The sequence below is a fragment of the Notechis scutatus genome, chromosome 3 (genome assembly GCF_049901735.1).
Source record: "Notechis scutatus isolate UNSWTSFEM ecotype Mainland chromosome 3, rNotScu1.2, whole genome shotgun sequence".
Lineage (NCBI taxonomy): Eukaryota > Metazoa > Chordata > Lepidosauria > Squamata > Elapidae > Notechis > Notechis scutatus.
Genome location: NC_142011.1, coordinates 92,517,579 through 92,531,182, shown reverse-complemented (window position 1 = coordinate 92,531,182; position 13,604 = coordinate 92,517,579). Strand labels below are relative to the sequence as shown.

At 36.1% G+C, this 13,604-nt stretch overlaps 1 protein-coding gene across 4 annotated transcripts in view; it reads left to right on the top strand.

Moving 5' to 3' along the window:
- Positions 1-13,604, top strand: part of VAV3 (vav guanine nucleotide exchange factor 3) — a 197,520-nt gene that overhangs the window by 44,413 nt on the left and 139,503 nt on the right. For all 4 annotated transcript variants that reach the window (XM_087960761.1, XM_087960759.1, XM_087960758.1 and 1 more), the window contains exon 2: positions 864-980. In XM_087960761.1, coding sequence (XP_087816887.1) covers positions 864-980 — 117 coding nt within the window. The remainder of the gene's footprint in view (positions 1-863; positions 981-13,604) is intronic.

The following is a 13,604-nucleotide window of genomic DNA, read 5'->3' as shown; positions in this document are numbered from 1 at the left end:
TCTTCCAGAAAATAAAATCAATGGGGGAAGCTCAATTCAGTTCATGACCACCTGATTCACAGTGAATCACATAACAACTGTAATGATTTGCTTAACAACCATTGCCAAAAAAAAGCTCACAATTTTAACTGCAACTCACTTAACAACTGTTTTGCTTAATGGAAATTCTGGTGTCAATTGTGATCGTAAATCAAGGACTTCCTGTATTAAGTTTTTATTGTATGGATTGAAATTTCATTTTGACCAAAGCAGCCAGACAAGCACCATTAATGCTCTCTCTCTAAGTCTTTACTCTGCTTTGTAGTATACCAAGATAAAAGAGCTCTTCCTAGTTCTTTGCTAGTTGACTTAGGAAACTGTAATATATACTTTGGGGCAGCTTTCCCTGTGCGCATTTCCTGTGTTGGATTAAAACTCTTACCATGCTTCGATGGAAATTAATTAATTAGAGTATTGATCTGAATGAAGATTTTAAATATGAAACTCCCAATTTGGAAAAACTTCTCCAGTGCTATAATCCACCAGAACTATGAGGATTTAAAGAATCATGAAACCAGTAGCATAAACCCAGGGAAGTTGGAATTTCTTTTTTCTTGAGCAGTAGACTTCCAGTGAATGAATCCTTTTTGAAATGCAGTTTTCCACATATTGGAGGATCAATTAGTTAAAGAAAATGTCAACCATTCTGTTATCTTCTCTGACCTTCCTCTGCAAAGGTTTCATGGTGTAGCTTTTTATAAAGGTCCTAGGAAATTATAATAATCGAGGAAAGTCCCTGAGAGGTACATACCTTTGAATGAAATTGAATATCCTTGCTGATAATTAGATAGTTGACTAAAAGTATTATCTTTTCCCCTCTTTAGTTTCTGTGCTTGAAGAACATAAGAACATTCCTTTCTGCCTGCTGTGAAATATTTGGAATGAAGAAGAGTGAACTCTTTGAAGCATTTGACTTGTTTGATGTTCGTGATTTTGGAAAGGTATTTACAAGACATTCTTTACCTTTATATGACTGTGTTTATACATGTTACAATTACTGCAGAATGATTACTCTCTTTATTGATGCAACTGATGATTGATTAATAGGTACACTCTTTTGGGGGGGAAATTCATCTTGATTATAATGTATTAGCACTTGTTCAAAATTGTCTTTGCAACCCCTGTGATTGTAGTTTGTTTTCTTCACGCTGGGAAATGTTTATAAAGATGTATAGTCACAGAGAAATTAAAGGTAATGTGACATCCATTTCAGTGAAAACAAAAAGATTAAAAAATCTTGAAATAATTTATTAGCTTGACCTAATCGGAAATAGCCCTCCCAACTTGACACTGCATTAACTGAAGATAAATTGTGATTGTAATCATCAGAATATTTTAAAGGAAAGAATGCTTAAAGTAATAGTGGACATGGTTACATCAAGGGCATGATACCCTTAAAAAACCAAGTTTATGCTTTTTTGGCAGCTCTGGTTGTTGATGCTCAATGTGTTTCCTTTGTGAGTGTTGGGAATTACACTTGCATGGACTTGCATCATCTCTAAAGTAATTTGGACAGGAAGGATGACACATAGCTTTATTCTTTTGTCTGGTGTTTTATAAACTTTTCTTTAAAGGAAAAAAATCAAAAAAGCCATAGTTAAGTATCAGTCACCCTGTACTTTTTTAAAATTAAACTAGAATTAGAATTAGACTAGAAGCCTTCCAAGGTCCCTTCCAACTCTGTTTTTCTATATTCTATTCCTGTTTCAAAGACGGAATAATGAATTCTAGTCTGGAGGAATTTAGCAATTTTACAAAGTTTTAGTTCAACTCTATTATCAACTTCATTTTTTTTATTGTACACTGACTGTCATGGCTACTCAGGAGGAATCTTGGAAAGTTACTGATAATTCCTTATCTGACCTTTCCCACAGAATTTCCAGGGTTTTTAATTTAAAAACGATTACATCAGTGGAAGCCTACAATGTGGGCACACATTAGAAACTGTACAGGATTTATTTTTTTTAATGCTGAGCCAGTTTTCTAGGACAACTAGAGATAAATGCTTTGAATAGGCTTTGTATTAAGAATGTTCACCTTTACATGAAAGGAAGAAAACTACAAATTTAAGATAAATTTTACCTCCCTCCCCAAGAATTTAAGACAATTCATAAGAAAGAAGAGGAAGGAGAGAGAGAAAAAAGCCAAACAAAAGTGCCAAAGTAAAATTACAATTGTATGGGTGCAGATATATACCAACTAGGAATTATACTAAAAAGGACCGGGCCAGAAGAAAAAGCTAAATTAATATTAATTTAATTAGCAATAGTAATAGCATTTAAACTTATATACTGCTTCACAGTGCTTTACAGCCCCCTCTTAGCGGTTTACAGAGTCAGCATATTGCCCCAACAACCAGTGTCCTCATTTTTTTTTTTTTAAACAAGTTTTATTAATTTTTAAAACACACAAATTGTCATTATTCATTACATGTTTAAACCTTTTTTCATTGTCAATTTAACAAGTCAGATAAATTATAATTCTGTTTTAAACCATTTCCATACAACATACCAAAACCTCTTATTCAATTTCTCTTTACTTCTCTTTACTCTTATTCAATATCATTATTATTATTTCATCTGTTTCTTTCTGACTTAGTTACCATTATTCTCAATCTATATTTCTACAATTTTTAACTAATTCTCCCCCAAAAAGACATATACACACAACACACAAAACATAAAAAAATCTTTTGGAAAGTAACTTGGACCCAGGTGTCTCTCTCTTCATGGACTTCAATTATATTCATGCTCATCTTACATATCATTACTTATTTTATTTACCATTCTAAGCCTTCTATATTAACTTCCCCACATATTTCACACTTCTTACTTCTATCTTAATTAATCATCTTAATTTGAATCATTATATTTATATCTTTTGTCCATTTTTATCATCCCTTTGTCTCATTCCTTATAAAAAAAAAAGAAAATAAGTTTCTCCTGAAATCATTAATCAGAGTATGATGCCTTTCTATCTCCCCTAAGTTAATCAAATTAATCTTTAAAATAATATCTAATACCCAATCCGATTTTGCTTGGTACATTCTATCTAACTAATACATCCAACATAATTAAGTACATAATTAGACAATAAATCCAAATATTAAAAAAAAGATACTATAATAAAAATTTTATAATAACATCAATACCATAGTCTTATTAAACTCTTTAATTAAAACAATATTCTAAACCTCCCTATTATTAAGTTTTAAAGCCAATCATTTTTAAACATTTTAACATTTTAATCTCTTATCAACTCTTAAATCATTACAATACTACCATCTCATCTTATGTACCTTGCAAAATCTTTTTTTTTTTAAAAAAATTATACTTTATCCATTATCCAAAAAAATTTCTTTTTCCATTTAATTTCAAGACATTGTAGCTTTTCTCCACCTTTTCCCTTTCTTTCTTCTCCCAACAAACCTTTCTACCCCCTTCTTCTAGCCTCTGCCTTGCCAGCTTCCCTTCTCTGTCGTATTCCTTTTCCCTTTTGTTTACTATCATCATATTGGTTTTGCACCTTATTTTTCCCTTTCTTAAATGTTTTTTTAGATCTTAAGTCCTTAAGTCCTTTAATTTTCTTCTTTTCTCTTCTTTTCTTTTCTTTCTCTCTTCCTTCTTTCTGGATCAAGTTCTGAGATTCATTAAAGATGGCTCCTTTCTTTCTTTCTTGTTCCTCTGCTGTCTTCATCTGTTGTAATGTTTGTTGATAATTAATAAGCGCCATTTCTAAGAAAAGGAAAGCTTCTTCCACACCATCTTTACCATTTTTTTTGCTTGTTCATATTCTTTTCTTAGTTCCTCAACAGAAAGAGCCATTATAAATCTTTTCTTTTCTTTTCCCCTTCTTTCTTCTTACAACAACCAGAATATTCAAAAGAAAATAAAAAAATAAAACAGTCCCAAAGTTATCAGTCAGTCCAAACCAAGGCAGAATTCTCACTTTCTCCTTCTGGGGCAATATCAATCCAAGAGAAAGAAAGTCCAAATCTGTTTAAAATCTTATTGCAATATATTCTAGTCTTCAAATCCTTAAGGCATCTGCTCCAACAAATCTTAGCATACAAATGTTTTCTTTTAATCCTCTCTTCCCACTCATCGCTTAAAACCAATTTTCACCTAAAAGAAATAGGTTTCTTAATATCCAATTATTTATTCCGTAGGAAAAGAGGGAAAGCTATCCTTTCAGCACCTTCACAGCCGCTTTTTCCTCTTCTGGCAGGTATTATTCAGAAGGTCATACTTTTCAGGAATTTTATTAGATATGTCTTAGAGTCCTAGGAGCCAAGAAAAACTTTCTCCTCTCAATCACTTTCTCCACTTCCTCCTGCGCATTCTTACCCGGCTGCCAGCTTCTTTGTGGCGGCCATTACAGACCGCCGCTGCACCGTCCTGGGAAAAGGGAGTTCTGCCGGCCAGGAGGGAGTCTGCAGCACCCCCAAACCCTTCTCCGGATCCCCCTACCTTCAGCTGCCCCTGCAGGGCAGCCTAGCTCCGTACCCGGCTGGGTCGGAGCCCAAAAACGGCTAGCGCGCAGGATCGCGCAGCTTCAAATCCCTGCCGCCGCGGGCCGACAAACCGGAAGTCCCAACCAGTGTCCTCATTTTACTGACCTTGGAGGAGGAGCCAAATTGCAGTCAGCCAGCAGTCAGCCGAAATAGCCTGCAGTATTGCATTATAACCACTGCACCACTGTGGCTTTTAATACATAATTATTAATGAATTCTAATTAAAATAGCCATGTCTGTATGGAAAGAAACTGCATTTGCATCCAAGCACACAAACACATATACTCCTTTTCTATTTCCCAGCAGAAACAGGGGGGAAAAAGGAATAGAAATCAACAGGATGGAGATGGGATAAAGGGAGGGGTACTGTAGAGGGAATGTAAAGGAAGGGGAGGAAGATAACCAGGAGGGAAATGAGACAAGGTAAAAGATACTTGGGAAGGGATGGGAAAGACTATTTATGACAAGTTGCATTGAATTCAATGACTGTTACTCTAGAGTAACTAAAGTAATTAAAGTAAAGTAAGTAACTAAAGTAATTAAAACTGTTATCTTATTCTGGCTGAGGAGTGTCCTCAGGTAAAGTTAGGGTTTTTGGTTCTGTTCAGACCCTGTGAGATGTTGAAATGGTCATTCAGTGAAGCAGGATGAGAGACGAATAGTCCTACCATCCTTTTGATGCCATTCATGCATAGAGGTGGAATGCAGGGAGCCAGGGGAAGATGCCTCACCCTGAATTTAACAGAATAATAGAGTTGGAAAGGACTTTGGAGGTCTTCTAGTCCAACCCTGATCAGACAAGAAACCCTGTACCATTTCAGACAAATGGTTGTCCAATCTCTTCTTTAAAAATATCCAGTGTTGGAGCACACCCAATTTCTGGAGGCAAATTGTTCCAATAATTAATTGTTTTAACTATCAGGAAATTTCTCCTTAGTTCTAGGTTGCTTCTCTCCTAGATTAGTATCCATCCGCTGCTTCTTGTCCTGCCTTTAGGTGCTTTGGAAAATAGGTTGACCTCCTCTTCTTTGTGGTAGCCCCTCAAATATTGGAACACTGCTATCATATCTAATCCTTTGCATTAAACTAGGCATCCCCAATTCCTGCAACCATTTTTTCTATGTTTAGCTTCTAGTCCTCTGATCAACATTGTTGCTCTTTTCTACAAAGAGTCTCAGCATCTTTTTAATATCATAGCGACCAAAACGGGATGCACTATTCCAAGTGTGGTCTTACCAAGGTATTATAAAGTGGTATTAACACTTCACGTGATCCTGATGCTACACCATGATTAATGCAGCCTAGGACTGCGCTGGCTTCTTTTGTTCAAGGCATCTCCTAATAATGATAATTCTAGAGACAAGGATGGTGCTCATAAGGAGCCTTAGTGAGACTGGGTGATTTGTCTGCCTTTCTGCCTCCGTTCAATCTCCTTGCTGGCATTACTTACAGTTAGTCCTTGACTTACAACCACTCATTTAGCAACCATTTGAAGTTAGAATTACAACAGGTCCTCACAATTACACAATTGTTGCAGCATTCTCCCATGTTTACATGATCAAAATTCGGGCACTTGGCAACCGGCATATATTTATGATGGTTGCATCATCCTGGGGTCATGTTATCACATCATTTGCGACCTTTCCAGCTTGCTTCCAATAGGCAAAGTTAGTTGGGGAAACCAGTTTTGCTTAATGATAGTATTATTCATTTAACAACTGCAGTAATTTGCTCAGCTATCATGGCAAAAAAAGGTTGTAAAATGGGTGGGACTCACTTAGCAAATGTTTTGCTTAGCAGTGGAAATTCTGATTCTAATTCTGGTCATAAGTCAAAGACTACCTGTACAACTATGTGCCTTTACCTCCTTCCCATCCCCTTACTTTTATATCATTTCTCTATAGTTGGCAAATGTGGGGCTGTATTAACAATTATTATTGGGGAGAGATAATTTCAGTATGGTTATTATAGTTTAGTTTTACATTCAATACAAGTACAATGCCCATCAGGGCAATGTTTTCAGGTGGATTATTGTTCTTGCTGTGCCTTTTGTCTCTAAGTCTTTTCCTTTGCATTTTGTTAATGGCAAAATACAATTTGAGTTCAATCTATTTGTCTTGAACAAATGCCATAGCGTTCAAATTTAGAAAAAGCAGTGTAATTACTGATTTCTATTTTAAATCTTTATGAGAAATGGAAAATAACTCAAGATTATGAAGCCCTGGTTTCACTTGAGAGACAGACAAAAGCATCATTTGTCACAGTTTTTCTTGTAACTTAAACTCTTCATTGCATATTCGCCATTTGTATAGATGTGTTGTTTTGTTGTCTTTACCTTCTAGCTATTTTTTAAGAAGTATAACTTTGTGTTAAACTGAACTTTTCTATTTATAATGGCAAGAAAAGTGTGGAGGAATTGTTGTATTTCTTGCTTGTTTTCCCCTTCTTTCATTACTATGGTGATATAAACTAGATATAAACACAATTTCTTTTCTGGACTGCTACATAGCTCTACCGTTAACAATTCCAAATACTGGAAGGATTTTTTTTGATGTGGGCATTTCTTGCATGACTTATTTCTTTAATCTTCTTCTGCCCATTTTTCTTTTACTCCATATTGCTCTGATTCCAGTTTTATGTGACTGTAGGCTGCTGTTTCTAGGATGAAACTTTGCTGCTGCTTCTTTTTTTCTTCCATTTCTCCCTTTACTACATACTGAGCCAGGATCCACCCAATAAATAAAGTTGCATAAACTGTGCTAAAAATATGCTATATAAGAATACTTTGCATTCTTTACTTCTCAATTTTTAGTATCAGTTCTGCAAAACTCGGTAGCTTATTGTCATGTATATGTGTTTCTTATCAAATTTGATGCAAATATGGCTGATATTGATTGGGTGGACAACCTTTAGGAAATTCCAGGGACATAGCTTAGATATGATATTATGAAACTGCAGAACATACTAGCAATGACCAGATGTCTATTGATGTGAATGAAAAACATGGACATGCCCATAGAATTATCAGGAGTTGATCTTCAGTCAAAGGAGATGTCATTCTTAATCAGTCAAAGTGACATTACTCCATGAAACACATGCTTGAATTCCTCACTTGAAAGGTAAAAAAATATCCCTGGAATTTAAAACTCCGCATACTTCACTATTCAAAATTTCAGTAGGGTAGGGTAGGTAATTTACTGGCCTGTAACTGAAACAAGGTGTCTATGTTGTGAACAATATAAATGGGTTAGGAGAATGTTATCTTAATCCAAATCAAACCAGAATTTATCTAGGATTAAACTATCACCTAATCGACTATGTGGCATAACTTATCCTGAACTAGTACAAACTCTGCTCATTATACTTCAAGGAAAAAGTGTGATAGAAGATTGCTGAAAAGAAAGCCCCTCCATTACAAAGTTCATTGCCAAGGCCTAGCAGGGCAGGAAAAACCTCTAAATGCCAGTTGGCCGAAATGGCCATGCTACCTTCTACTTTCTGTCTTCTTCAAGGGGAAGCCCTAAGGTACCTTACTACTAGTACTATCCTAGTTCAAGGAAACCATGCATTTTCTGAAGGATGTAGATGGGAATTCAAAATATCCCCTTTAGAGCCAGTGAATTTAACTGAGTGCTTTCAGAACCACTGATTGGAAAGGGGCTCATAGGGTTAAATGTGTGAACAGAGCGATTAAGTGACTTGAAACCTCCTGGTTTTGTATTGTAAGTAATGTAAGTGGCTGTACAGTTCTACCCACACTTCTCTTTTTTTGCAGTCTAGGCATAAAATTCCTTTAGGTTGCTTGCTGTACAGGTCTGGAATTTAGGAAGCTGGCTCTTGAAATGGGAATCTCGTGAACTGATAAGTTGGTACTTGTTTGGTTGTTGTGTCTAGTTTGGGGTACCTTCAAGTCTTGGGGTCAGCTGTAGACAGGGAATAAGACCCAAGATTGGGTCTGTTCATTTGCAGGTACTACAAATGAAAGAGGGTTACTACCCAAGCTTGTTCCCAGAATATGAGCTGTATTGCTTGGCTTTAACTGCTGCCATCTCTTCCCACTCTCCACCTGTCTTGTATGAGTACTTCTGCACCCAGATTGCTGGATTATGCAGGTAATTTGTTTTCTCTAAGAAATTTCTACATTCACTGTCTACAATTACTTAGGACTATAAATGTAGGAAGTACATCAAACCCTTTGAAGAAAACATTCATGTGTAGAACTAGACATGTGAATGGTCCCTTCCTTCTGCAAAGTCATGTTGTGATATCCATGAATAGCAGGTGGCCTATGGGTGTGAACAGCCTTAACTTTTGAGGACAGCAGAGGGAGAAAGAGAGAGAACAAGAACTCATGAGGTTTCCAGCTTCACACCTTAACCATAGGTTGTTGTGGTTCCCTCAATATGAAAGTTGAAAATTCTCAGCTTTTGTAAAAAATCATACAAAACTTCCTATTGCAGACAGACATGTTATAGCAATAGCAATTAGACTTATATACCGCTTCACAGTGCTTTTACACCCCTCTCTAAGCGGTTTTTACAGAGTCAGCATATTGCCCCCCACAATCTGGGTCCTATTTTATCAACTTTGGAAGGATGGAAGGCTGAGTCAACCCTGAGTTTGGTGAGATTTGAATGGCAAATTGCAGGTAGCCAGCAGTCAGCTGAAGTAGCCTGCAGTACTGCATACTAACCACTGCGCCATCGTGGTTCTTGTAAGTGTAGATGATATCGTAGTATAAATTGTAAAGGAGTAGGACTGATCCCAATTCCTTGCATATCAAGATCCTCTGATCACCTCTGACCATATAGGTGTGGATTAAAACTTGTCTTGCATCTCTTATATTGGGTTCTCTTGTCCTGTTGGTTTATGATAAATGTTAACAAATTGTTTCCTAATAAGTTCAATATCTGAACATGAACTGGCTGTACTTATAGAACAAGGTGGAACACCCCCTCCCAATAAATGAGTGCTTGTGTTCAGGGTTATACCCCTCCCTTGAACTGTGACCGATATTTTTATTTTTTATAGGGGGGGAACTGGTCCTGAAATATGTTGCGATCCCTTTGACCAAGCTGATTCTTGTTTCTTGTTTTTCAGTTTAATTAATACATTTTCAACACTCCATGTCTGACTTTGCCTTTAGAAAGAACAAAATTGTGCAAGTGCAGTGCATTCCACTATATTTATTCTTTTGTGTGATGATGAAGGGAAACCTAATGTTTTCTAACATAGTTGTGACATACTGACAAACTATTAAAGGAGGTAATGCGTAGACTGTAATTTTCTGGAAACAAGGACCAGAAAAAGAAAGGTCTTCTCCGATAAGGATTTGGCTGCACGGTTTTCTATAAACCCTTTTTTGAATCTGTAGCACTTATTATACCTCAAGAGTTTTCAGTAATACATTGTATGAGCATGCAATTATTACAGTTTCTATTTCTTAATCAAGGATCTTGCCATTACTTGACACAGTGTAACAGTCTCTCTTGCCAAAGAATGAAAATAATGAAAAGGGTGTTATTTTTAGTTTAAGTCTATTTGTAGAAACAGCAAAGATACACATTTGATATTAGAAGCATACATAAAAAGAAACATTTAACTTGGGTTTGCTTTTCCCTCCCTGTTTCAAGAGAACTGTGAACAGCTTTTTATAGGTTTGTTGGCAAAGATCACAGTTGATGAATTGTAGCTGTAGCATTACATATGATTCCTTTATCTTCCATTCTCTGTGCAACAAAAACTCTTTAACAGCAGGTGTAACAATAGCTGGGACTATATGCGCAGTCTTTAGTATTGCACATTGAATTTCTCCTTTTAATGTAACCTTTAAAATATAACTTGTTTGTGCTTTAAAAGGTGGACTCATTCTCCATTTAAAAATAAGAAACTCAACTTCTATTATTCGTGAAATGCATATTTTGCCAGTCTTTACTGAATATTTTTATGAAAGCATTTCATCATGATCTCTTCTTGGCTCTGCTGGGCAGAAATACCACCTATAGATTTACTTTAACTGATATAGAATAATTACATTAATGGGGAAAAAAACTTTCCACAGCTTATAGAACACTTTAGAATCATTTTCTGCTCCAGAGTGGTCCTTTGTTTGGAATTGTCTTATGCATTAATTCCATACACCCGCTCCTCCTCCACAATGTAAATTTGGCTTTGAATCTATAGTCAAGCTATTTTAATATAGTTATTTTATACTAAAATAGTTTTGTGTTGCCTTAAAAATGTTATGAGCTAAGCTTTTATGCATTTGAAAATGCTGAGTCAAAAAATTTGCCACAAGAGGTTCATATGGAACTACCCTTTAAGACAGGGGTGTCCAACCTTGGCAACTTTAAGCCTGGAGGACTTCAACTCCCAGAAAAAGCTGGCTGGGGAATTCTGGGAGTTGAAGTCCTCCAGGCTTAAAGTTGCCAAAGTTGGACACCCCTGCTTTAAGAGATATTTTTTGTTGACCTTGTGGGCACTGAAAGTGCCATGCAGCAGCTTTCTCCTTCTTACATATTTCTGTTTGTATGTATAATTCTGTAAAGGGGATATATTGAAAAAAAGCATTTATTGCGAAAGCAGCACTGACATTTTTCCAACTTTATTTTTTTCCCTAAAGAAGGTTAAAAAGTGATACATCAAGAGCTTGCTTCAAATTGCTGTCTCTAAAATGTTTGGTCTGCTCCTTTTTGAAATCAAGGCAGACATCTTGAAATGTGCAAAAATTTAATTTAAATACATTTCATTGTTTTTTGCCTTACTTCTCTGGGTGGGATAATTTATTTATTTATTTGTTATTTTATTTGGTTTGTCAATTGCTTACAAGATAATAGGTATAAGTAAAAACATAGTTATGAATACATGGATACATATAAGAAAAATAAAAGAAACAATAGGACAGGGACGGTAGGCACGTTGGTGCGCTTATGCACGCCCCCTACAGACCTCTTAGGAAAGGGGTGAGGTCAATAGTAGACACTCTAAGGTTAAAGTTTTTGGGGTTTGGGGAAGAAACCACAGAGTCAGGTAGAATGTTCCAGATATTGACCACTCTGTTGCTGAAGTTGTATTTCCTGCAATCAAGTTTGGTGCGATTAACCTTGAGTGTGTATCTATTGTGTGCTCTTGTATTGTTATAGTTGAAGCTGAAGTATTCATTGACAGGTAGGACATTGTAATGTATGATTTTATATACTATACTTAGATTGGACCAAAAGCGGCATAGTTCTAGGTTTTCTAGGTCTAGAATTTCAAGTCTGGTGGCATAAGGTATTCTGCAATGAGTAGAGGAGTGGAGAACTCTTCTTGTGAAATATTTCTGAACTTTCTCAACTGTGTTAATATCAGATACGTAATGTGGGTTCCAGACTGATGAGCTGTATTCGAGTATTGGTCTAGCAAATATTTTGTATGCTCTAGTTAGTAGTGTAATATTACAGAGAAAAAGCTACATAAGATTAGGTTAACAACTCTTAATGTTTTTTTGGCTATGTAGTTACAGTGGGCTCTAGCACTTAGATCATTAGAGGTGAGTACTCCAAGATCCTTGACAGAGTTTGGATCATCAACAAGGTCTTGACTATTCAGCCTCTATTTTATTTTCTGATTTTTTTTTGCCAATATGTAAGACAGAGCATTTATTTGTTGAGATTTGAAGTTGCCATTTGTTTGACCATTCTGATACATAGTCGAAGTCTTTTTGAAGGGTAGCAGTATTGTCTGTGGTGTTGAATAGCTTTACATTGTCAGCGAAGATAACACAATTGCTCTTAATATGATCACAGAGGTCATTTATGTAGAGTATGAAGAGGGTTGGTCCTAGAACACTGCCTTGGGGGACGCCGCTGTTGACAGGTACTGTCAACAATTTTTGTTGTTGTTGTAATTTTGTGGTGGTTTCCTACTGTACTGATTTTTTAAAGCTGTGAAAGCAAATACAAGCTTCGCATTTTATTGGAGTACATGCTGTAATAGTTGCCTGGGTTATTTATGGTGTGACGTCAAAAATGTTACAAGGTCATTTTTGAAATATTGCTACTCCACCGGAGGGCTGGATTGTCATCTGACAGCTGGAAACCTGGTTGTATATTTTTCAAATAACTGTTTCTTTCTCAGACAAAAGGAATATTGCAGAGTCCAGAAAAATAATAATGGAATAATAAATAGGTCATAATGTATGCAGTCATTATAACCACTCTGTTGATATTCCGGAAATCCTGGATATGATGCAGTGGAACAAGATGAACCACCTGTGGTAGCAGATTATAAAGCTGGATTGCTGGTTGGGGCAGTGAAATACTTGCATGTCTTTCTTTCTTTCTTTCTTTCTTTCTTTCTTTCTTTCTTTCTTTCTTTCTTTCTTTCTTTCTTTCTCTTCCTTCCTTGCTTTTCCCTCCCTCCCTCCCTCTACACACACACACACACACACACACACACACACACACAAAACATCCAGCTTTGAGAGTTGCAAATTACAAGAACATTCTTTCCCAGAATATTAAAACATGATAAAACATATTTCTTACAGATGCAGAATTTCTGAACAGAGTAGACAGGAAATGGCCTAGTTTTCAAAGCAGCCAGATATTCAAGATAGCAATTCTGATGTTCTTTTTTCTTTGGTCAGATTTTAACTACAGTATCTTGAAGGATATGGACAGGATGTGATACATCCTAGCATACTGACATGCCCGTTGGTGTCATGTGTTGAAGCAAAGACCATTCATTGTCATTATCAGCCCTTTGAAGTAGGCCTGATCAAGAAGAAGACACTAGGATTATAAGAGTACAGGTAGTCCTTGACTTATGACCACAATTGAGCCCAAAATTTATGTTGTTAACTGAGACATGTTGTTAACTGAGACATTTGTGAAGTGATTTTTGCTCCATTTTATGACCTTTCTTGCTTCAGTTGTTGAATGAATCACTGCAGTTGGTAACTTGGTAACTTGGTTGTTAAGTGAATTTGGCTTCTCCATTGACTTTGCTTGTCAGAAGATCACAAAAAGTGATCACATGATCTTAGGCCATAAATATGAACTAATTACCA